This window comes from Schistocerca serialis, chromosome 3 (genome assembly GCF_023864345.2).
Source record: "Schistocerca serialis cubense isolate TAMUIC-IGC-003099 chromosome 3, iqSchSeri2.2, whole genome shotgun sequence".
Lineage (NCBI taxonomy): Eukaryota > Metazoa > Arthropoda > Insecta > Orthoptera > Acrididae > Schistocerca > Schistocerca serialis.
The window spans coordinates 73091387-73117970 of NC_064640.1; the positions used below are offsets into that span (position 1 = coordinate 73091387).

Below are 26584 nucleotides of genomic sequence, written 5' to 3' on the forward strand. Positions count from 1 at the left end.
TCTGCCTTCTCAAAAATATTTGAGTACTGTATGTTAACTGCAGGGTGGTCCAAAAGTCTGGAAACACCCTCATAAAATTCAAATGGAGTAGCAAACAAGAAAACAGAGTCCCTACACACCAGGAACGGGAAGGGGGAAACTTTATAGGCTATGCCACCAACATGGCGGCCATCTTGAAAGCCATCATCTTGGCTTCAGCTCCAAAATTTCAAATGGGAATGTGGTCATGTGACATATCGAACAGATAGAGAATTTCACCAGAGAAACAATGCCGTTGTTATTTTAAACATAGTTTTATTCATTCTCAGGTTATAGCCAATTACTTGCGGCAGCAGTGTGATGCTCGGCAGCGTGAGTATTATGTACTGAGAAGTCATAAATGGAGTCTGAAATGGTGCAAAGTGACTATCCCATGCCTGGTATGTTACATGTGTTTATCTGTTAGGTATCATTTACTCATGCTAACGTTTTAATCATTCTTTCCTTATTTCCAGGTTACAAAATGTCCTTAACAAATGAAGAACGCATTGAAATCATCCTGATATCAGGAGAAAGAAGCACACGGGTCCTTGCTGAGGATTTCAACAGTCGTCACCCAACCAGACAGCCCATCACTCACAGAGCAGTTGCCAAGATTTTGGCCAAATTCTGAGCAACAGGTTCTGTCACAGATAAACCTAAGGCTGGAAGACCAAAATCGGCCACCGATGAAGCAACAACAGTGAGCATGTTGGCATCATTTAGCAAGAGTCCGCAACGGGATACTCATCGCCTGTCACAAGAATGTGAGGTTAGCCGTACCTCCATACTGCTAATTTTATTGCGGCAGGAAAGGCATCCGTACAAAATTCAGCTGCTCCAACACCTGAACGAGGATGACCCAGACCATCAGGTACAGTTTGCAGAATGGGTGACACAGCAGCTGCAGATGAACCCACGTTTCCCCTACCAGGTGCTGTTCAGTGATAAAGCCAATTTCTTCATCAATGGTGAAGTGAACAAGCAGAATCACAGATACTGGTCTGACACAAATCCGCACTGGATTGATGCTTCCACAGGCCGAAGTGGCCACGCGGTTCTGGCACTGCAGTCTGGAACCGCGAGACCACTACGGTCGCGGGTTCGAATCCTGCCTCGGGCATGGATGTGGGTGATGTCCTTAGGTTAGTTAGGATTAACTAGTTCTAAGTTCTAGGGGACTAATGACCTCAGCAGTTGAGTCCATTAGTGCTCAGAGCCATTTTTGATTGATGCTTCCAAAATGGTCAACTCACAAAAAGTGATGGTCTGGTGTGGTGTGTGGGGTACCAAAGTCGTTGGACCTTTTTTATTGATGGTATGTTAACAGCCAACGGTTATCTGAGGTTATTAGATGAAGAAGTGTTTCCCTCGTTGTTAACAAAGGATGGGACATTTCCGGATTTCTTCCAGCATGATGGAGCCCCACCACATTATGGGCACAATGTGCGAGCATACCTGGATGTGCAGTTCCGTCAAAAGTGGATTGGTCGTACGGGTACTGTGCAGGGGCCACCACGTTCACCAGATTTGACTCCTTTGGATTTTTATCTTTGGGGTCATGTCAAAGCACTGGTTTATTCTGTGAAAATACGGGATTTGCATCATCTAAAGCAGTGCATTGTTGATGCATGTGGTCAAATTCAGCCAGATGTGTTGGTCAAAGTTGATCGGGACTGGGTTTGGAGAATAGCATTAACAATCCAACATAATGGACAACTTATCGAGCCATTCCTATGACTGTTGGCTGTCTCTCGGGACTGTGTAACATCGGCGTAATGTCTCTTCAGCACAAAACACACATGCTGCCGAGCGTCCCACCGTTGCCACATGTAACTGGCTATAACCCGAGAATGAATAAAGCTATGTTTAAAATAACAACAGCATTATTTTTCCGGTGAAATTCTCTATCTGTTTGATATGTCACATGACCACATGTCCATTTGAAACTTTGGAGTTGAATCCAAGATGGCGGCTTTCTAGATGGCCGCCATGTTGGTGGCATAGCCTATAAAGTTTCCCCCTTCCTGTTCCTCGTGTATAGGGACTCTGTTTCCTTGTTTGCTTCTCCATTTGAATTTTATGAGAGTGTTTCCGAACTTTTGGACCACCCTGTAGATTAGAAATATGTTTAAATTCTAACAACATAATCACATCTTCCCAATACGGATTTAGGAAAAATAGGTCCAGCACACATGCTCTGTATGTATTTCTAGAAAAGTGCTCAAGTTTCGTTGACCATAAACAACCTGCTGTTGGTATATTTCTTGAACAGTCCAATTCCTTTGACATGGTCGACCGCAAGCTGCTGCTTATGAAACTCCATAAGTGTGCGATTAGAGGTGTAGCCCACAATTGGTTCCATAGCTACCTTAGTCAAAGAAAGCAATATGTAGAAATAAGAAAATCAGAGACATTCAGGCACTGCAGGTCAGATATACTACATACAACAAATGGCGTCCCTCAGGGATCTGTCCTTGGCCCTGTTCTTTTCATATTGTTCATAAATGATCTCCCAGAACACATACCAAATGCCAGGACCTTTCTGTATGTAGATGACTCAAATATCCTGATAACCAGTAGAGGTGACACATTGCAAGATGCAGTTAATGAAACTCTTTGTCATTTACAATCATGGTTTGAAGCAAATAAGGCTACTCATAAATACTCAAAAAACTGTAAGTATGAATTTCCATACTAGACAAAATCTAACCCCCTTCAATGCATTTATAGTTATCAGCAGAGATGACATTACAAACAGGCAGGACACCAAATTTCTTGGACTTAGCATCAGTAACACACTAAATTGGAAACCACATATTGAGCCATTGTCACAAAGCTTAGTAAAACCTGCTATCTATTATGATCATTAAAATACACAGCCAGTGTAGATACCTTGAAGCTGGTATACCATACCCTGTTTGAGTCTGTCTTGAGCTATGGCATAATCTTCTGGGGAAAGAGCTCTGATTCTCTCACAATTTTTCAAGTTACAAAAACAAGTAGTAAGAATAATGAAATGCAAAAAAAGAACTGAACACTGTAAACCACTATTTCAACAGCTAAAATTCCTGCCACTGCCACGCCTCTATATATTGGAACTAGCTTGTTTTACAGTACAGCACTTGGATGCCCTCGACAGAAATGTAGACCGCCACACACTTGACACCAGGAACAAAACATAGTTACAAATTATAACTCACAACACAAAATTATATGCAAATGGGGTTAAATGTATGGTAATTAAAATATACAACCACCTCCCAACAGATATAAAAACAAGCAAGAACCCAAAAATAGTGAGAATTAAATAAAAGGAATTGCTACTAAATCACTGTTTTATTCCGTACATGAATTTCTTGAAACAAAATTTTAATTACTTGCAATATGCTGTTTATTCAGTTGTAGATGTTTCTACTTAGTAAGATAATTTAATTATTGTATCTTATCTATATGCTGTCTGTATCTCATATATGTATTCTGCTATGTGAACTATGTACCACAATATTTTAATTACTTGTAATAAGCTGTATATTCACTTGTAGATATTTCTATTTAGTAAGATAATTTAATTATTGTTTGTTATTCATATTCTGTCTGTATCTCTTATATGTATTCTGCTATGTGCAGTGTGCACCACCATCATCTCTCATCACACACCACCTTTTTTATATTTTGTCTATATATCATATATGTATTCTGCTATGTGAGTTATGTGCCACTACTGTCATCTCTTGTCATATACCATCTTAACATAATATTTCAAATTGACTTGTCCTATATCATGATGTGCTTTACTGTAAAAATTGTATGATCTACAGGACCAATAATAAATCAAATCAAATTAAATCAAATCATGAGTGACAGTCTCTGAGGGTTCTAACATCTGCCTGCTTCTGCAGTGTGCGTTATAACTGGGTGCCCTGATCTCGGATGTGGAACCGATCAAGGTTACTAATTTAAGTCTAGTGTCCATGCCTTATCTCTGAAGTCTCTGTGATATTATGTTTCAACAAATTAATGCAAGATCATATATTGCTTGTGCTGTCCTGACCTGCCTCAATAAAGAGGCTGTTCAACTATTACACACGGCAGCACATTCTCCAGATCTTTCACCCGCTGAAAACATGTGTTGATAAGAGACTGGTATACCACTACTTGCCAGCCACTGGTATTGATGAACTCTGGCACAGAATTGAAGTAAAATGGAATAAAATATGTATACCTATCATCCAAGCTCATTTCAACATGATGCCCAGCTAGGTTAGAGACACTGTTGCTGCGAAAAGTGATGGTTCTATAGACTAAATTTCACATTCTGTATACTCCCAAATCACTTACAAATTTAATCACATAGTCTTCCTACAATACTTTATACACCCAATAAGTAAGATTTGTTATTTAATATTTTCATAGTTCAAGGTCAGAAGAAGGCCTTCACCTCATGAGAAATAGTTCCCTAGAAAAGCAAGCAGTTTTGAATCTTTTATGTTGGTATGGTCTAAGAAAAAAGCAGTATGCAGCTAATGAGATATGTTCTGCTTAACAGGTCTAAAAATGAAATCACAAGTGATTGAGAAGTTATGGTTCAAAGACATAGCTGTGTCTTCCAAACGAATAACAAGACACTTCAAAAATTAAGATGCTGCTGATTAAGGCACTTAAGATGTAAATTTCTCAAAAGTATTGGTAATTACTTCAATAACTGAAGAGTAAATAGAGGTAAGCTGAAGGAGATTTCATTATAGAAATAAGAACCAGGCTTGTGTTTTCAATAGGTATTTAAAGCAGTGAAACCAGCATATGTAAAACACTACATAGTTAAACTCAGCCTTTCTATTTAGATATAGATAATATAATAGAATTAACAGAGTTACAGAATAAAATAAAAGAATTTGTAAACTTCTTTGAACTGATACTTACATCAGATTTATAATTAGCAATATCCTTAAGGATCTTTTCATCAGCAGACCCCAAACCAAACAATATTAATCCAGCATCTGGTACTAAGGTGGCACTTGCCAGTACAGCTGTTGTTGCAAATAAACCTAAAGAATATTAAATGTATGTTCATATCTCATTCCAAAGCTTTGAAATTTTAAAGCACTTCTCATTTCAGTTAGTTATATATTACCTTTTCCATGGAAGAAATAGTCCCATATTTGTTGCACACTTTTGATTTTATCAATAGTTACACTGTATGGAGCATCAATGCTCACATACAGAGGCATATTCATATGATCATGTAGATTCATGCCAACTGGGAGATCTGACACTACAGGTATCTGCAAATCATTATCATACATGTCAAAAGTTCCAAACAGAATCAGGTATGTATGGAAAATGTATCACAAAAACTGAAATTTATTTTGCCAAATAACTAACTATGAGCCTTCATCAATCACTAGTCTTTGGCAGTCTAGAAGAAAGAAACTGTAGGTTAGGGCTTAACTGCTCACTGACAAGACCATTACATGTGGAAGGAAAATAGAGAGTAGACTATGATTGTAAGTTATCTTGTCTCATGCAAGTTTTAATTTCTCCCTGTTCTGCATTCATCTCTTCATTGCATTGTTCCATGTTTCTCGGTAGCTTGTTAAACATCTCATAATTTCCACCTGCCTCTAAAACAATTTTCCCATAATATTCATGCACTGATAAATTGAGGTGCTGAGAAGCATAAGGGCCAAAAGCACACCATCAACAGTTATGAGATTGTAGCATGTATCCATGCTCTTCTGGTTAACCAACTTTATCTGTGCTGTAGGCCCACATTGTATATTTGAACATGCATGAAAAGTTGCTTCATTGATTTATCTGATATTCAGTTCCATATAAGCTCAATGCACAAAGTATAATTTGTTATGCTGCACTGCTCAGTTGTCATCTAGGATTCCCAAAATAATTTAGCATCTAAATCACATATATAGTAATACTCTGTAATCAGAGATAGAGTGGTAATAGTGTAACATATTCTTTCTTGGTGTCTTGGAAGGTCACCAATTTCTGCAAGTGACGTTGATGGAGACCAGAATTTGGGATTTCCCCACAGTTCGTAGATTTCTGGCAAAATCTAGTGCCTGATATGTAGGTGGAAGGAAAATATCAACCTGGAAACACAAAGACTTAAAAGACTTCACAACACTAGTAGAGTAAATGCCTGAAGGGGACAGACAGTCTTCTCTGAATCTCAAGCTGCATAATGTGTTCAATGAAAACGATGATAACAAGAACAATGAAGTGTTGCTATAGGTTATAACTGTGTATGTGGTGCATTTAGTATCTGTTATTTATGTTCTGATTCTAGTTTCACATTAATTACATGCATTACAACTGTCAAAAAGACAATATTGCCACTAGTCTATATATGAAAATTTTGGGAATTAACATAAATAATCCTAAATTGTGTCTGTGTATTTGCGGATGGATATGTGAGTGTGTGCGAGTGTATACCCGTCCTTTTTTCCCCCTAAGGTAAGTCTTTCCACTCCCGAGATTGGAATGACTCCTTACCCTCTCCCTTAAAACCCACATCCTTTCGTCTTTCCCTCTCCTTCCCTCTTTCCTGACGAAGCAACCGTTGGTTGCGAAAGCTAGAATTTTGTGTGTATGTTTGTGTTTGTTTGTGTGTCTATCGACCTGCCAGCGCTTCTGTTTGGTAAGTCTCATCATCTTTGTTTTTAGATATATTTTTTTTATAATTTGTTTTACTTGAAAGACGTATCCAAGTTGTTGAGAGTAGTGAGGAGTTTGTTTTCATTCTCTTCAAATGTTGTTGCTTGGGTAGAAAATGCTATGTAATCCACATAAATAAAAGACTGAGTTGCAGGGCCAATAGGCTGTTCACCTGTGTGTACCTTAAAAGAAAGAGAAGACAATATGCTGCCTTGAGGTAAGCAAAACTGTGTATTGACAAACTTTATCAGTGATCAAATAACGAGGAGGCATGCAGTATCTGTAAAGAATGACCTAGATTTTGAGAATTGTAGTTGTGCCATTGTGGCAGCCATACTGCAGAAACATGTGAATGGTGGAACAGTGACCACAGCAGACATAAGCAAACAGTACCTGGCAGTTGCTGGTCCACTCATGCAGGTTTACCATTATGCCAAATTTTGGCAATGGTGTGACACTCACGAGCCAGCACGAGACAAAGCAGGCAGCCAGTGTGAGCTGGACACTGCAACATGACACAAACCTCCAATCTTTCTTGCCACAGACCATATGGATCAAGTTAACATAACTCCACGCAAACACCTATGCTGAGTTTTGCTCATTTATTCATTTCACAGTGTCATCTGCACACAAAAGACACAGCACTCTGTGACTCACAATGAAAACTGTGTGTTGAACTTTGTTTCACGTGGTTCACATGGTAGTGCAATGTGCTTATCAGCAGAGTGTGTACCCTCCAGGATCAGTGATCAAGCCATACCATTAGTTCAACATGCCAGTGCAGACATTAAAATAAGAGTTTGTCTGGAACGTCTAGTGAGATATTGCAAAACAAATATATGTACTGACAAAACAACTATCATTGATTCCCATCATTTTCCCATCACCAATCTTCTTTCTTGGACATAGTGGTTGGGATTGGCAGTAAAGCTGGTTGACTGCATATCTAAAGTCTAGATAGCAATAACATACATCCATGCTTCAGCATGTCACACATTGGTCAGATCACTAGGACCACGCAGGACTATTGTAGTGAGCATAATCAGCACACACACAACAGCAGAATAAATCTGTGAGGGCAGAATATTGACTAGGTTTCAGACATCCTATGCATAATAATAACACAGACACTCTGGCATGTGCTTCCATTTATTGGGGCAGTTTTTATTACGAAAACTGTTGATATTAAATTAGCGGGTGACCTTAGAATTAAAGATGAAGGTTTTTGTCTAAATTCTACTTGGAATACCACTCTCTCTCTGGTTAAACAAACAGGGAACAGAGTTAGCACTGCTTGCTCTCTCATCTTGCTGGCTAATGTTTCACTATTAGTAATGTCTGACATTGCTCATTGTTGGTTACTGTGTCTCTTGTCTTTCCACAAACAGTGTCATTTGGTTCCCTGTTTACACAACACAATCTAATGAAGGTTTAAATTGTCTTGCACAGTGATCTCCCACTGCATTTGTGCAAGAAAATGGCAAGGTGTTCAACTGTTACGTATCAGCAGTTGTTGAGGGCATTACCCAGCTGTATTCCGGTGAGTTATTTGAACACTGTACAGTTTACTTGCTCCATTGGTTGTATTACATACAGAAATTTCCATTATCACATTAACTTAAGCATGGATAGTTTAATCATGGACTGTTGTATGTTGTATCTCTTGGTGATCAGGAGCAGTCACTTGGAGATGGTTTGAGAGTACTAAGAATCCACTGATGGCAAATTTGCACATTAGGGAAAGCCAGCTCTGTGTCTTGCTTTTCACAGGATGTGAATCTTTGGCTACTTATTAGACAGGAGATCTAAAAACAGAAGCAGATACAACAGAACACATAACTCAAGATGTGCTCTACTAAGAAACCGTTGCATTTGAGGAATCATTTAATGCTTGTTAAAATGTACAAGAGGTGACAGCACATGCTTACGTATGCTCTAAAGCAGGAACAAAAATCATTATTCAATGTGAAATGGTGCTTTTAAACATTAAATTGTCTATTTCAGCCTACTTGGTGAAAATGAAGTCAGTCTAAAATAAAGTGTGAAACGTATAAATTTGTGACTATATATGTTATACAAGGTAAACTGTGAGTATAATAAAAAAAAAAAAAACATTAAAATTGGTGAGAGTGTGGATATTGACTGAGAACCACTCAAATGTTTAAGACAATAAGTTTTTATATGATTGTGAGTTACAATATGTGACTTACAAAAAGATGCTACTACAGAAACATAATTATTCATGATGACATGTTCATATAAAATATTCTTGAGTTGTTGCCAATTATTCATTACATAGGGTGAGTTTTCTAACTGGGAACAAACAGTAAGAAATGATTCTTGAGAGGGTAAAAGGCAAAAAAGATCATATGGACATATGACTGGAAAAATGCTGCAATGAAGGTATATCCAATTGAAAGTCGAGATCAACACCAGGCAGGTGTCCCACCATTATTGGGTAAGCCAAGTGATCATGTTTCAGACAATAAATTTTTATATGATTAAGGGTTACAACACTGCAATTTATACAAATGTTCTGCTACAGAAACAAAGTTTGTCATGATGACATGCTCATATAAAATATTCTTGAGCTGTTACCATCTGTATCACTTACAACGCACCAGGCAGATGGCCTTCCAGGATGGGGTAAATCAGATGACCACGTGGAATATTATCCACTAAAAATGCTACTATCTGTACCACTTACAACACATGCAGGCCTTACTACATGTGGTCTTGCCTCTGCAATGACAGTTTTGGTGCTGATTTGTTGCACAGGCCACCAGACAAGGGTTTATGAAGGATAATATCATCAACCTGCACAACACCCATCTGTGGGCACTGGACAATAGCCACGATATAGTGGCAGTGAACCATCGGCACTAGATCTGACACATTGTGCTGTGGGGATTAGTGGTAACTGCCTTGTGGGACCAGTCATCATGCCACAATGCCTCCCAGATGAGGTATACAAGATCTGTTCAAAAGATTCTGGAACCTTATCCATAAAATCTTTCTGAGCTTCCTTTTACTTATTGTGCATGGTCTCCTTTGAAATACTCTCCTCCACAATTGATACACTGGTCCTGATGCCATTTCAACTTGCACAAGCAATCTTGGTACATCTCCTGCTGGATCGCATGATGTGCCATATGCGAATATTCTTTTATCTCATCTATCATTGCAAATCTTCATCCTTTCAACAGGGTTTTTAACTTTGGAAATAAGAAAACATCCAAAAGGACAGGTTTGGAGAGTGTGGAGGATAAGGTAGCACAGTGATTTCATTTTTCATGCAATAGTCACACATGAACAGGGATTAATGTGCAGATGTATTATAATGATGTAAGAGCCACGACTTGCCGCACCAAATTTTAGGCTGTTTCCTTCCCAGGCATCACAACACATCCCAATAGTACCATTGATTAACAGTTTGTTCCTGTGGCATGAATTCACGATGAATTAATCTCTCAAAGTCAAAGAATACTATCAGCATGGTTTTGACATTTGACCTGACCTGACAAGCTTTTCTTGGTTTTGGAGAACCTCGCCCAATCCACTGTGAAGATTGGACTTGGTCCCAACATCAGAATCATAGACCCAGGTCTCATCACCATTTATGTTTCTCTTAAGGAATGTCTCATTCTCATTTGTGCTACTTCTACACAGATTTTGAGGCAAAGGTGTTTCTGGTCTTGACTCATTAGCTGTGGGACGAACTTGGTGGAAACACAATACATTCCAAGAAATAGTATCATGATTTACTGTCATGATCCAACTAAAATGTTACATTTTCTGCAATCTCTCAGGTGGTCAGTCTTCAACTGGCACACACAATTTTGTTGAAATTCCTGACATGAGCATTGTCTGTAGACATTGAAGGGCATCCTAACAATGGTAATCTTTAACTCCAACTGGCCATTATTAAACCATGTGAACCATTTGTAACACCAAGTATGGCTTAAACACCCATCACTGTAAGTATCCTGCATCATTTAGTGTGCCTCTGTAAAAGTTTTCTTGAGTTTCATACAACATTTAAGGCAGATGCATTGCTTCTCTAACTGTCCCATCTTGAAAGTCACAAACTGTGTGACACAACATTCTACTCAATACAGCACTGAACAATAACTATCAGACATACAATAATGAAACTGCCTGCAGTTACACATTAAACACAGGCATGTGCAGGGATGCCAACCACAGTTCACATCAACACACCACTGGCGCAAAATTACAAATGTTCTGGAATTTTTGAACAGATCTCGTACCTGCAGTTCCTGCAGATGACCCTGCCACCCTGCTGGAAGAGATGCCTTTGATGGTATGAAGGGTAACATGACTACTATATGATGGGGTGCTCCACCTCAGTGCCCCCTAGAACTGGAGCTAATATTCACACTTGCCTGGTGTGTTTTCATCTGTGCTTTTTAATCACTGAAACCTACATTGTCAAAGAGCTATTATTTTCACCTTCAAGTGGTTGTACCTCCCTTGTAAACATTTTCTGTCATGTGTCCATATCAACTTTTTTGTCCCTTATCATCTCAGCAATCATTTTCTGCAGTTTCTCCCCATTTAGCAAAATTACCCTGTACGAAACTCTTACAGCCACAGTCAGGGCTTCTATGTGATCCTGAAACAGATGGTGGAGATTATCAGCAAAATTTTGAACTTTTACTATAATTCAATGTGGTGAGAATGTCAGGAATAAGTTGTACAAATATTCTGCCTTTATTAAAAGTTATAGGTTAGTATGAAATGTCAGCTATGAAAATTGTCTGCAAGTTGAAGAAATGTTGACTGGGTCAGAAAAACCAAAGCACAGATTTCAGTTTCAGTTTGAAGCTGAAGACTGTCCTAGAGCTTTCTTGGTTCATTCATAATTTCTGCAATAGAATTTATGTGTGATGGCAGATTTAATGAAGAAACTTTAAATATTCATTGAAGTCAGAAACTTATCAGAGTTTAGCATGTGATTTACATATAATATTTAAAAATACTTCTTCATACCCCCAAAGAATCTAGGTGTTGTCTAGGGCCAATGCCTGATCTGAGCAATATCTGTGGTGTGTTGATGGAACCCGCACTCAAAACCACTTCCTGACGAGCGGTAATTCTCACACCAGAGTCAAGCTCCACACCAGTAACTGCTTCTCTTGTGATAGTCACCTAGAAAATGAGATTGCACAACAAACTGAGTTGATAAGAACTAAAAAGAAAGGAATTTTTTATTTACAGGTAATGAATTTTATTCTTGTATGTGCAGAAAAAAAGGAGAATGTGAGCCTACTAATGAAAACTTTTATTCTTGTATGTGCAGAAAAACAGGAGAATGTGAGCCTACTAATGAAAACTGGGAATGATTACGAAGTACGCCATTTTTTTTAATTCTCCAATTATACCTCATATACTAATCAACATTGTAACATATGATGTATCCTAAATTGTTGTTCCATAAAAGTTAGTACATTTTTTACAAAATTCTTGAGAGGTGGAAATTAAAACCTTGTCTGGAAACAAAATTGATAACACATTCTCACTGAATACAAAACATAAGTATAAATGTACAATATTCTGTAATGCCATAAATCTTTTTTCCTGAAATATATAAAAAAAAGAAGTTCTTAAGGATCATCACTATCAAAGCAAGCTGTGTGGGCAGCATTTTTACAATTTCAGCACACATACAACTTCTGATTACCCTAGTAGTAGGTAATATGCAAGACATGAAATATTCTAGACATGTAACAAATTCCAAACTGGCATTACTCAAGTTGGTTGGTTGGTGAATTTGGGGGAGGGGACCAAACAGTGAGGTCGTTGGGCACATCGGGTTAGGGAAGGATGGGTAAGGAAGTTGGCCATGAAGGATGGGGGTGGAAGTTGGTCATACCCCTTCAAAGGAACCATCCTGGCATTGGTCTGAAGTGATTTAGGGAAATCACAGGAAACCTAAATCAGGATGGCTGGACAAAGGTTTGCACCGTCATCCTCCCAAATGCGAGTCCAGTGTGCTAGCCACTGTACAATCTCACTCGGTCATTACTCAAGTCATTATGGAAAGATGGTGGGCAGAATTTGAGGAACTGTTTGTATTACTCTTGGCTTTCCAGCCAATTATTTATGAAACAGGAGATTTTGACGGCATATCATGTCATCACCTTCAGGTGATATCCGTAGAATGAGTGACTTTGCTACATCACACCTCCTTTATACTCCCCTCCCCTTTTTTTCCACACTACAAAACTGCATGCCATGTCAAGTGGAGTGGAGGGGAGAGGAGGGGAGACATGAGCACCAAATGCTGGGTGTGAACTAAAGTCTCTCATATGGATACGGAAGCTACTCTCAGCTGACATTATGACTTCAGTTGACTGAACACTGCATCCCACACTTTATTGAAAGTGAAGCCACTGTTTCCGTTGGTCAGGCCATCAGTCACTCATACTTCAAAGCCTCATTAAGAATACAATCCCAAAACAATGAAGTCTGTCTTAGTATTTCCTGTCAATAATTTTTTTTGTCAGTCTCTAATTATGGAGAGCTCAAATTGCGGTGAGCAATCTACACCAACCATCTCTAATGACCTTGATGTCAACAGGATGTTAATCCCTGATATTCCTTCCTTACCATTCCACTTGTTCATATTTCATAGAGTCCCCAGTAATAAATAATAATTTTTTATTGTCATTCAGCTGATTACAGCAATAGACAAAGTCAAGAGCACATATTTCTACATGAACTACAATATTGATGTAAATTGATTTACATAAAATAAGTAGACATTAGAATGCAGTATTTTCATCTTCAAAAAATTCATCAGTGGTGTAAAACGGATTGTTCACTAGTAGCTTGTATAATTTAGCTTCAAAAATATTTACAGGCAGTTCTTTAAAGTCAGCACTTAGTCTATTAAACATCCTTAGTCCAAGAACTAGGTAGGAGTTCTGCAATTTTGATAATCTATGATAGGGCACGTCTACAGATGTTCTGTTTCTAGTATTGTGGCTATGAATATCACTTCTCAACACAAAATTAGAGACATTTTTTCTAATGTACAATAAAACATTGTAAATGAATAAGTTTACTACTGTAAGACTCTGCAATTTAATAAACAGAGGTTTACAATGTACTGTTTTATCAGAATCCGTTATTATTCTTATTACTTTCTCCTGTAAAAGTAAAATGTCATTTACATGACAGCTACTAACCCACAGTAAGATTCCATAAGAAATGATGCTTTGGAAGCAGGCAAAAAATGCTGATTTCACATAGTCATTGGGAACATGTCTTTTTAAATTTCTAATTAGATAAATAACTCTTGAAATCCTAGCCAATATATTTTTAATGTGTGGTTCTGATGTCAATTTATTGTCAATAGTAACACCTACAAATTTGACAGTTTCTAGTTCTTGGTCATTAGGAATCTCTTTGAGGCTAAAGTAAAATGTCTGAGTTTTGTTTTCATTTAGTAAGAAGCCATTAGCTTTGAACCATAATGAGGACTGAGCAAGGGTATTTTTGGTCAGTATTTTCAGTGTACCTAGATCAGAGTTTTTATGTATAAAAGTTGTTCCATCAGCATACAATATTGTGTGAGAATTTATGAACAAGGGCATGTCATTAATCATTAGCATAAACAGTAAAGGTCCAATCACTGACCCTTGAGGCACTTCGTACCTAACATTAACCAAATTTGATTTCTCCCTACCAATGCGCACAACCTGTTGACGGTTCTCTAGAAAATACCTGAACATATTTATACTGTTGTCATCAAAAAGTAGCTATGCTGTGCTTCACAACTACAGATTTTGTGGGTTAGTTGAGTTCTCTGTGCCTCATCTGCTCCTGGCACCTTTCTTTGACTGCCAATACAGTCTCCCCGATGTATGCCTTACCTCATTTGCACAGAGTATGGTAATCATCCAGTTTATGGAGCCTCAAATCATCTTTCACTGCACCTAATAGAGCATCTGTGTTTAGAAGTGGACAGAAAATAAATTTCTACATCTACATTGACACTCCACCTTATGCTGTGTGGCAGAGAGCATGAGTGTACCTTGTGTACCACTATCAGTTTCCGCCCACCAGTTCCAGTTGTGAATGGTTCATAGGAACAAAAGTTTCTGGTAAGCATCTGTGTGGGCTTGTAGCTCTTTAATTTTGCTTTCATGGTCTTTCTATGAGATATATGTAGGAGTAAGCAATATATTGGTTGATTTATCTAGAAATGTAAGATCCCAGGTCAAAAATGTTTAAAACTAAAAAACTGTACCATAAAATCTTTGTTGAAAGTCCAGATACATAAACTCAAGCAACAGAAATTAGAAGAATTAGTTAGGATATTGTGGCTGGGTGATCTACTAAATACAGGGCTATTACAAATGATTGACATGACTTCATAAATTCACTGTAGCTCCATTCATTGACATATGGTCACGACACACTACAGATACATAGAAAAACTCATAAAGTTTTGTTCGGCTGAAGCTGCACTTCAGGTTTCTGCCGCCAGAGTGCTCGAGAGCGCAGTGAGGCAAAATGGTGACAGGAGCCGAGAAAGTGTATGTCGTGCTTGAAATGCACTCACATCAGTCAGTCATAACAGTGCAACGACACTTCAGGATGAAGTTCAACAAAGATCCACCAACTGCTAACTCCATTCAGCGATGGTATGCGCAGTTTAAAGCTTCTGGATGCCTCTGTGAGGGGAAATCAATGGGTTGGCCTGCAGTGAGCAAAGAAACGGTTGAACGCGTGCGGGCAAGTTTCACGCGTAGCTGCGGAAGTCAACGAATAAAGCAAGCAAGGAGCTAAACATACTACAGCCGACGGTTTGGAAAATCTTACGGAAAAGGCTAAAGCAGAAGCATTTCTTAAACAGGAGATTGGAAAACCAATGGATCGGTTGTGGTGGAGATCATATCAACAATTCACGTCATGGCCTCCACGCTCTCCCGACTTAACCCCATGTGATTTCTTTCTGTGGGGTTATGTGAAAGATTCAGTGTTTAAACCTCCTCTACCAAGAAACGTGCCAGAACTGCGAGCTCGCATCAACGATGCTTTCGAACTCATTGATGGGAACATGCTGCGCCGAGTGTGGGAGGAACTTGATTATCGGCTTGATGTCTGCCGAATCACTAAAGGGGCACATATCGAACATTTGTGAATGCCTAAAAAATCTTTTTGAGTTTTTGTATGTGTGTGCAAAGCATTGTGAAACTATCTCAAATAATAAAGTTATTGTAGAGCTGTGAAATCGCTTCAATCATTTGTAAGAACCCTGTATAAAATGAATGAGCTAACATCTCCTACCTAACAGCATAGCCAAAAGATAACACCACAAATCATTGCAACTTTTACCAAATTTCTTAAATTGCATCATTTTCTGCCTTTGACTGTGTTTTTATAGTGCTACTGTAATTTTGGTTTATAGCATCTCCACTGATATGGTACAAAGAACCAAGAAACACATAATAGGAGAGAACAGGGGTGCATCTGACATGATTGTAATAGAGTCAAAAGTTGTTATCAATGACATGAGTAACATGTTGCATAGATCTCTGGTGTTTGCCATCAAGGGTGACAGAGCTCTGCAAGTAAGTTGTTATTTTTATTCTGTTTCTGTGCTGTAATATGACATAAACTCTTATATGTATGTGAATGTTAACACACTGAAAATTTGTTGCACATACTGTTATTCTCTTATTGTGTTTTTCTCAGTACATTGTATTATATCTTTGTAAATGCTTGACAATGGCACATTAGACAAAATTACAATAGCACAATATAAAAGTAACAGCAAACAGTGGGAAATGGTGCCATTTAAAAAATTTGTGGAAGCTGTGGAACCAGATTACAAGAAGTTAATTTGTCTCATTTTGACCTAAAATAGAGAGCAGATCACCTAGGAAACAAGTGGGTCCTCTCTAGCCACAATATAAATACAGTTATACTGTATCTTACTTTCAACAATAATAAAATGCTATTATGTTCTCATTTGTACCTATGATACACTAAAGAGCCAAAGAAACAAGCATAGGAATGCGTATTCAAATACAGAGATATGTAAACAGGGAGAAGACAGTGTTGTAGTCAACAATGGCTATATAAGACTGCAAATGTCTAATGCAGTTGTTAGATCAGTTACTGCTCCTACAATGGCAGATTATCAAGATTTAAATGAGTTTGAATGTGGTGCTATAGTTGGCACGTGAGCAATGGGACACAGTATCTCTGAGGTGGTGATGAAGTGGGGATTTTCCTGTATGACCATTTCACAAGTGCACTGTGAATATTAGGAATCCGGTAAAACATCAAATCTCCATTGCTGCAACTGAAAAAAAAATCCTGCAAAAATGGGACCAACAACAACTGAAGAGAATCATTCAGTATGACAGAATTGCAACCCTTCCACATATCGCTGCAGATTTCAGTGCTGGGCAATCAAGAAGTGTCAGTGTGCAAACCATTCAACAAAACATCATCAATATGGGATTTCAGAGCCAAAGGCCCACTCATGTACCTTTGAGGACTGCATGACACAAAGCTTTACAACTCGCCTGGGCCTGTCAACACCAACATTGGACTGTTGATGATGGGAAACATGTTGCCTGGTCAGTCAAGTCTCATTTCAAATTGTATCGAGCAGATGGATGTGTGTGGGTATGGAGACAGCCTCATGAATCCATGGACCCTGCATGTCAGCAGGGGAGTTTTCAAGTTGGTGGAGGCTCTGTAATGCTGTGGGGCATGTGTAGTTGGAGTGATATGGGACCCCTGGTATGTATAGATATGACTCTGATGGGTGACACATATGGAAGCACCCTGTCTGGTCACCTGCATCCATTCATGTCCATTGTGAATTCTGACAGATTTGGGCAATTCCAACAGGATAATGTGACACCCTGCATGCCCAGGGTTGGTACAGAGTGTCTCCAGGAAAACTCTTCTGAGTTTAAACACTGCCACTGGCCACCAGATTCCCCAGACATTAACATTATTGAGTATATTTGAGATGCCTTGCAACGTGCTGTTCAGAAGAGATCTCCATCCCTTGTGCTCTTACTGATTTATGGACAGCCCTGCTGGATTCATGATGTCAGTTGCCTCCAGCAGTACTTCACGCATTAGCTGGGTCCATGCCACATGTGCTGCAGCACTTCTTCGTGCTTGCAAGGACCCTACATGATATTAGGCAGGTGTCCAGTTTCTTTCGCTCTTCAGTATAGAACCCCTTGATAAAAGTAAACACTTTTTTATTTATCCTGTGCTTCCTTTTATGTGGGTAATTGCTTTTTAATGAGTTTAAATAAGTGAACAACCATAATTTTCCAATGAAAGCTAACATGCATTGTGCACAGAACTAAAGTAATCAGTGAAAATGTGTAACAAAACTTTGTACCAGTGGGACACATCATTTTACTTTGACACAAAAATTGAAGACTGTAGTGGCACCACCTGACATTACCATGGAAAGTGAGTAGCTGGTGCAAAATTACTATTGACCACTGTGGCTCCACTACTCAGATGGAACTGATCCTCTGTCTCCTCCTCTGATGGAATCATGCCAGACTCTGGCATATAATCGGGTGCAGGGCTGGACTTATTCTCTTTAGTGTGTGTTATGATTCAAGCAGTGGAATGCTCATCTCAAGTGTTATCATATTCACTACAGTGTTATTGTGATGGAATCTATGTGTAATATATGGAACTCTGATATGACTTGGACTGGGCTTTGCTTGGGAATGTGGACTTCAGATAGCTTAAACTGATTCCTAGTAGCACTTTGTCCCTATATCACTTGTGAATAAACTCTGTAAGTGATTTGTGTGTAGATTACCCATTAATAAAGTGGCAATGATGTGGAAACTGGATGCATGCAAACTGGTTACACATGCAAACTGAACTTTGAACAGTTTTGTAACTAGGTGAGAATATGGGTTTCTCAGTCATGAGGAACTACTACAGCTCCTAATGCAAGTCATGTAGAGTTATCAGGAGCTAATGACAGCCATATTACAGACATTAGTGAATGTAGTAAGAAACTCTCCCATGCCACCCATGTTTATGGATTTTCTACCATGTAATGAGCATCATGAAGAATGGGATGCTCACTGCTGATTACTGCAGTTATATTTTTTGGCATGTCACATTTCCAATGCAGGAAGAATAAACTCCATGTTCCTATCAGGAAATCCTGAACTTTATCATCTAATACAAAAATTAGAGCCATTAATGAATACAGTAGAACATTAGTTGCCTAGATTGTTTTCTTAATTGGAAGATCATTTTTTGACAAAGACACACATTACTGCAGCCAGGTTAGAATTCTGATAGCGGAAAAAGTGCCCCAAACAATAACATGAAGATTGGGCTGTTGACCTACATGGTTTAAGGAAGAATTGTAATTTGAAATGTTTGTGCAGGCAGAATTATTTGGACTCTTTAATCAGGAATTTTGTAGTACATATTACCTGTAATTAGGGAGTGAGGAACCATGCATAGAGCAAATGAGATCACTCGTTGATGGAAGTTATGCCTGCAGCTTGTGCCTATAAAAACGTTTAGATAGTCCAGAGTTCATTTATGATGGAAGAAGATTTTGCAGCAGTCTACTGCAAAGCACCAGTCATGTGGGATGTCACTCTACCTTCGGCAGGGCCCACATCTGCTCCACAGCCTGGACAAACTTGTGAACAACCATGCCAGCAGCAATGGGTCACATCAGCATTTGAATCACGACTTGGATATAAATATTGTTTTTTTCACCATGATTGCAGTGTCTGCTCCCATTACCATACAACATACCACAGGTGGTGTAAAAAATGTCACTTGTGAGAGGTATTTTGTAGCAGTTTTAATGCAAATATGTCCCATGGAAGTGTACCAAGTGAGTGCTAAATCTACAAAGTGCAGACTTCGCAGGATAAAACCCAACAAATATACTTAGATTCATTTATAGGAAAACACTCTGTGAAATTAGATCTAGACACTGCTGCAGATGTGTCCTTGTTAAAACAAACTATTTTCTTAAGTTTAAGGCATCCCCCTTGCAGTCATCCAAAATATAACTGCAAGACCAATAGATGTTATGAGATGTTCTTGCTAGGAAAATTTCTAATTTTGCTTCCTATAATTTTTTAGACTGGGTATCAGATACAGCAATACTGGATCAGGTCATGTATCAGGTTCTTGACTAAATGCTAGCAAGCACACTTTGTGTTGAAGCAAGCTGGGATTTTTCTACTTCCCCTCTTGTTTTGCCATCTGCCTACTTAAATTAGTTTTTCAGTTTTAACTAATTACCATTAACATAAGTGAATAAGAATCTGAACTTCCTTAAAGGAGAACGGTTGGCCCTCAGTTTTAAAGAATATAACACTAAATCCAATTTTGCACTTAGTTTTATGTGTGTAATTGATTTTCCAATTTATTTTGATTATGCCTAGTTAGTATCTTTTGTTATAGAGTAAAATCAGTAATAGTTTTGTAACTTAAATTCTGTTGTTGACGAATAAACAAATATAAATTCTATAATAATTATAAATGTTTGGAAGACAAAATACTAGCATTCTGTAAGTATTTATTTGGCTCTATTTGAAAACATGTTAGCAAAGCCAGCCCTTGATTAATTCCAAAGTAATTAACAGTTTTGTCAAAAGTATTGTCTGTATAACTATATATGTTAATTTCATCAGTTAAACAAATAATTTGGTTTAACTCTTGTAGTAGAAAAAACTGTTAAAAGGAACAAATTTTTTGATGTATTCACTTGATTTAATGAGTTAAGTTTTAGTTGTAATTTCCTTAAATTTAACTTCAAACAATGTGTAGTTTTAGCACCTGTCATTGTGATTATATATAAGGGCCCGATTTTTTGTCACGAGACAGTCAGTCCATGGCCGAGTTTCAGATGAGAAACCTATGCTGATTAGAACAACAACAATACTTCAAATTAACTGTGAAATATGTGTTACACAATTAGGCCATGTTTTAAAACAATGGAAGTGTCTGTTCCATACATACCTTCCTATTCTGCAGGAACTGTGAACTTTTTGGTTAGCTTTTTACTGCTCATAGATGTTCAATAGCAAACTATTGTAGCAATATGTGGGTGGCAGCCTGAAAACTATTAATGAGGCTTATCAAAAGTTAAACAATAGTGCACTGGCCATATTAAATGTGTGTATGGGGGGTTGTGAAAAGTGAAAGTAAACAACTGTGAAACATAAATGTTCACCTGTCAGCAACATCATTTACAGTAGACAGTACTGCACCTCCACATCCTATTTTTTTAGCCAGTACATTGACACTAAGGACAACAAACAAAGAAACAAAGAAGGTGAACGTCATCACATATGGTGCCTCAGGTGAGGAGTATTGTATGTGGGCACAGTAAACAAGGACACGTGAACTTTGAACAGTGAAATCAACAGCGGTTTACATTGCAGTGAGGCAACAGCCAATCAGCACTGGGGTTTCATTGTTGCAGTAGGACAGCGGCCAATCAGCAAGCAGGTTGTATGGAAGCAGGCACTGAGCACAGCGGCAGCCAATCAACACGCAGGTTCACACAGCTGACAGCGAGTAAACAAGACACCTTGCCGAGAGGCTTATAACTTGCCTCAGCCGTGCAGTTGATGAATCAAATGACAACTGCAGCAGCAGCAGTTGGAGAGTGATTAAAAACAAGGAAATTTCATAGCCAAAGCTGTTTTGTATTAAGTGATACATAATGAGTGGCCTTAACGAACAAGACAGTGTGACTGAGAACAAACCTGTAGAGGTTAAGTTTTTAAATAAACAGAAAGACCTAATGGGGACTGATTCACAGGACAATAGTGGTTACAGAAAATTGTAAGCGATGTTAATGCAAATTATGAGTAGTATGAGTATGAAAGTAGACATTAGTAGTATGAAAAAAGACATTAGTAGTATGGAAGTAGATATTAGTGGTATTAAAACTGATGATTAGATTAAAAATGAACTGAAGAAAGAAATTAAAAAGGAAATTAAGGTGGTTAGCACTAATCTTTAACAATTAAATAAGAAGTTTGATGCAGTAGTTAAAGATTGTGATAATACAAATGATAAATTAACATTGAGTCATAAATGTGTGGAAGGAAAAAAGAAGGTTTGTGATGACAGTAGTATGAAGGTGGAGGTTTCCAATAAACAATGTGCTGAAAATAGGGTTAAACTTGAGAACCAAATTGATCAGATTAAAAAGATTTAAAAACTGGGGTAGAAACCAAGTGTGCAGTAGTGGTAGAGGAAAAACCGGTAAAAGTAAATGAAAATGTAGATTCAAAATTGACTAAAATAGAGAAAAAGGTGGAAGAAGTACAAAATCTAAAGCATAGAGAAATTGACAGTGGGTATGATAATCATTTTGGTAAGCTGGATGACAGTTTTTCCAGGGAAAAGATTAATGAGGATTTGTGTAAGAAGAAGATCACATGCCAAGTTAAAAGGAAGTGTGGCACCCTGTAGTAACAGTAAGTGCACAAGGTATATATGTTAAGTGTTTACTGGGCAATGGTAGTGATTTGAATGGCATTTCACAGGCATTTTTTGAATCTATTAAGAACACAGAGGGTGTAGTAGTGATGCATGCTTCTGGGAAAAAATTATTGGTGCTACTGGTAAGCTATCAAAGAGTGTGAAACAAGAGATACTATTAAATGTAAAATTGGCAGGACAGCTGTTGGAAAGCAATTTCTTGGTGATTCCAAATCTCAGCATTGATGTTATATTTGAGACTAATGTCTTGTGCAATTATCAAGTAGGGTGTTCAACATTCTGTGTTGGATTCATTATATGGTGATAATGCTTACCCCAGCTGTCTGTCTCATTTTTCGTGTTTCCTGAGGCAGTCAAACTCTTCTTCTGTCCCATCTGTAGTTTATAAGTGAATCAGAAGCACTCTTTGACTTTCATGTATTTTGTACAGTAGCATACTATAGTATAAGAATAGTTTAAAAAGGTTTCTCCAAGAGGTAAGGTAAACAGAAAATGAAAGGTGTCAGCATATGAGAAATATAATTAACATCTGAAGTAATCAATTCATGAGTGCAGCAGCAGAGGCAATATGCAGTAAAAACCATCTTGGATACCAAGTCTCAGTATTAATTGTAGTATAATAAAAGTGTTTGTGTTTAGTGCCATCAGCATATGGAGATAACTACCTGCCTGTAGATGTGGGTCATGGTACAGCCTTTTCCAACATTAAGGGATTACAACTTTAAACATAGTTGCCTGGAGTAATGTGTAGAAAGAATGAGCAAGATTTGTATGTATATTACCCTTCAGGCTAGAATCTCAAGCAATTTGATGGGATACAGTGAAATAATAGTTTTTCTAAGTGATAATTTTGTCTGATCAGTAATGAGAGTTAAGTTTGCCTAGGATAAGGATCTGTTACTGTTGAGTGTTTTTCAGTAGAATCAATTTTGCATTGGATAATCAGAGCAGGTGTTTATTTATTAGATAATGAAGCAATAATGAAATAATAAAATAATGACTAATGTTAGGGTCTTAACAATTAGGGAACCTGTCTCTACAGTAGGGATACTTTTTGAGAATGCACTCCACTAGCTAATGAGATAAGAAAGGTAAGTAAAATATTGAAGCTGACACACATGATTGATGAAAAAGATAATTGTATAAAAAAATGTGATGTATGTGTATTGAAGATCTAAATTTTGAACTAGGCAACATTGGGTACTGTGTGTATTGTGCAATTCATGACACTGCAGCTAGGAATGAGAGCTTAATGGAAAGAGCAATATTTTATTGAGGTACAAGTAATATGGGGCCTAATGCTGCAGTATTGGATCTATAGGTTATCTGAAAACTTCTATTTGTGTTCGTAGGAAGTGTGAGCTTAAAGTGGTAATACTGGGGTGAAGAAAAGCAATTTTGCTGATTAACTGATAACTATGGTGCTAGACTGATGTGAATATTCTAACAGGTCAACTATTTGGTAACATTTAGTGATTTTGTGAGGATTTAATCTTCTAGTTGAATGAGAGTAGTGCTCAAAGTTGAGTAGGGAAGTGAGGCAACGATTTCCTACAGCTTCCATTCGCTTAATTTTGATTAGAATAGCAATTAAGTTATGTGATGGTGACTCTGTTCTTCTTCCATAATGTAATGATTAATAAATCTATGCTACTGCACATCTTGAGTTTGTGCTAGAAGTAATGCACAGCTTGAGTTTTTGCTATTTTGCAAATGGAAAATAGATCCAAATCTTTCAAGTTTAACCAGTTTCAGACAGTTATGACTTAGAGTAATGTTTTGTAGTGTAATGTGCACTTGATTTTAAATTTTTATGAGTCCACACCTTTCATACTATAGTCAATTTTAGAGCAAATTATTGTAAGGTTATGAGAACTATGTAATGTATTTATTTATGATGTAATGGTATATCATTTGCCATTTATATTAAATTTTTTCTTCTTAGAATTAAGTTAGACGTAAAAGTAAATGTACTAAAGAAGGGTATTTTGTTTAATTTTTTCATGTACTCTGGCAGAGGAGAACCTCCTCCAAAGGAACTGATAGCAGGTTCATTTCCTTGCTAACTGCCACTTGGATCTATTGAAGGTGAGGACAACTTGGAGAGAAAATGTGAAAAACCTCATTAAAACTATGATATTGCTTGTGAAAAATATTAAACAGTGAGCAAGTGAACTGCAGTGCACAGTGAAATTTAGTTTTTTGTGATCCATGAGGATTTATTTTGTTTAAGTGAGACAGGACTTGTATAAACTGATACGGATCTTAAAATGTAATCTTTGTTTACCCAAAAAGGACATCACTAATAATAAAGATGCCTAAATTTTATTAAATGTATAGCTTATAGATATTTTGTGATTTTGTGCAATACACTGTATGTAAATATTTTGTAGGGGAATTTTCATATGGATAGTTCACATAAGTATAAATTTGAAAAAATATATGTACTTTAGTTTGGTAAGATTCATATGTATTTTTTTGTGTGTAGATTGTTAAACCGAATTTCTACCATCACTTGTGGTCATGGAAATGCCCAGTTAGGTATTTGTAGTATCTATCTGGCCAGTCCAATGAAGGGGTGATGCGACAAATCAAGCTGGGGTATTTGTACTTCCCATCTTGTTTTCCATCTACCTAGTTAAATTTGTTTTTTCAGTTTTAACTAATTATCATTAACATACATGAATATAATCTGCATTTCCATAAAAGAGAAAGGTTGGTCCTCAGTTTTAAAGAATATAACACCAGAGCTAATTTTGTGCTTAGTTTTATGTATGTAATTGATTTTCTAATTTATTTCGATTATGCCTAGTTAGTATCTTTTGTTATAGGGTGAGCTCCCTGCCGTCGTTGGATAAGCAGCTGCAGCAGCAAGTCATATACTCCTACCTCACTCATTTGTTACATAGTTTAATTCTTAATTTCTCAATTGAGTCCCATAGTGCTCAGAGCCATTTGAATTCTTAATTTCTTTGCGTGTTTTTGGTACTTGCATTGCTTAATTCATAAATTTCTGGCTTATTATAGTATTTGAGAGTTGTAGCATCGCGTTTTAGTACCTGAATAGTGTAAATTCACGTAGTCGTTTGTCTTCTGTTTTTGTTTTGAACGGCCAGTGTTGGTTGGTCACAGTCAGTGTGCTCCCTGCCGTCGTTGGATAAGCAGCTGCAGCAGCAAGTCGTATACTCCTAGCTCACTCATTTCCTACATAGTTTAACTCTTAATTTCTTTGCGTGTTTTTGGTACTTGCATTGTCTAATTCATAAATTTCTGGAGTATTATAGTATTTGAGAGTTGTAGCATCGCGTTTTAGTACCTGAATAGTGTAAAATCACGTAGTCTCCTTCCGCCGCCGAGCAGTTTGTCAGCAGTGCGCAAGTAGCAGCATTACTGCATTTACTAGGCAATCTTGTATTTTAATAACCGTTTAAATTTTGTGTCGATTTGTTTGTGCTCTCTGTAGATTAGTTCAGACGTTCTTTGCACAACAGTTTTTAGCATGGATAGGGACTGCAACTGCTGTGTTTGGATGCAGGCTGAGTTGGCATCCCTTCGCTCCCAGCTTCAGGCAGTGTTGGCTTTGGTCACACAGCTTGAGGCTGTTGCCAATGGGCATCACTGTGGGGCACGCATCCCCCGATCGGACTACGACTGTGGTTGCCAGGGATACTGCCCGCATTGAGGCTGATCCCTCACCTGTGGTAGAGTGGGAGGTCGTCTCAAGGTGTGGCAGGGGGCAAAAGACATTCCGGAGGGCTGAACGGAAGGCCTCTCCAGTTTGTCTGATGAACTGGTTTCAGGCTCTGTCTCAGGCTGATACTGATCTTCGGCCTGACATGGCTGCTTGTCCTGTTCCAGAGGTTGCCCCTCAGTCTGCAAGATCCAGGCGGTCGCAGAGAGTGGGCTATCTGGTAGTTGGGAGCTCCAAAGTCAGGTGCATAATGGGGCACCTTAGGGATATGGCAGCAAGAGAGGGGAAGAAAACCAATGTACACTTCGTGTGCATACCGGGGGGAGTCATTCCAGATGTGGAAAGGGTCCTTCCGGATGCCATGAAGGGTACAGGGTGCACCCATCTCCAGGTGGTCTCTCATGTCGGCACCAATGATGTGTGTCGCTATGGATCCGAGGAAATCCTCTCTGGCTTCCGGCGGCTATCTGATATGGTGAAGACTGCCAGTCTCGCTAGCGGGATGAAAGCAGAGCTCACCATCTGCAGCATCGTCAACAGGACTGAATGTGGACCTTTTGTACAGAGCCGAGTGGAGGGTCTGAATCAGAGGCTGAGATGGTTCTGCGACCGTGTGGGCTGCAGATTCTTCGACTTGCGCCATAGGGTGGTGGGGTTTCGGGTTCCGCT

The 26584-nt window shown here is 38.2% G+C and overlaps 1 protein-coding gene across 3 annotated transcripts in view; it reads right to left on the reverse strand.

The window, feature by feature from the left end:
• The window catches only part of LOC126469731 (neither inactivation nor afterpotential protein G-like), a 240592-nt gene that overhangs the window by 126133 nt on the left and 87875 nt on the right, over positions 1-26584 (reverse strand). For 2 of the 3 annotated variants that reach the window (XM_050096932.1, XM_050096930.1), the window contains 3 exons: positions 11707-11865; positions 5153-5303; positions 4942-5066 (listed from right to left, as the gene is read on the reverse strand). In XM_050096932.1, coding sequence (XP_049952889.1) covers positions 4942-5066; positions 5153-5303; positions 11707-11865 — 435 coding nt within the window. The remainder of the gene's footprint in view (positions 1-4941; positions 5067-5152; positions 5304-11706; positions 11866-26584) is intronic. The other variant, XM_050096931.1, reaches the window with a different exon arrangement.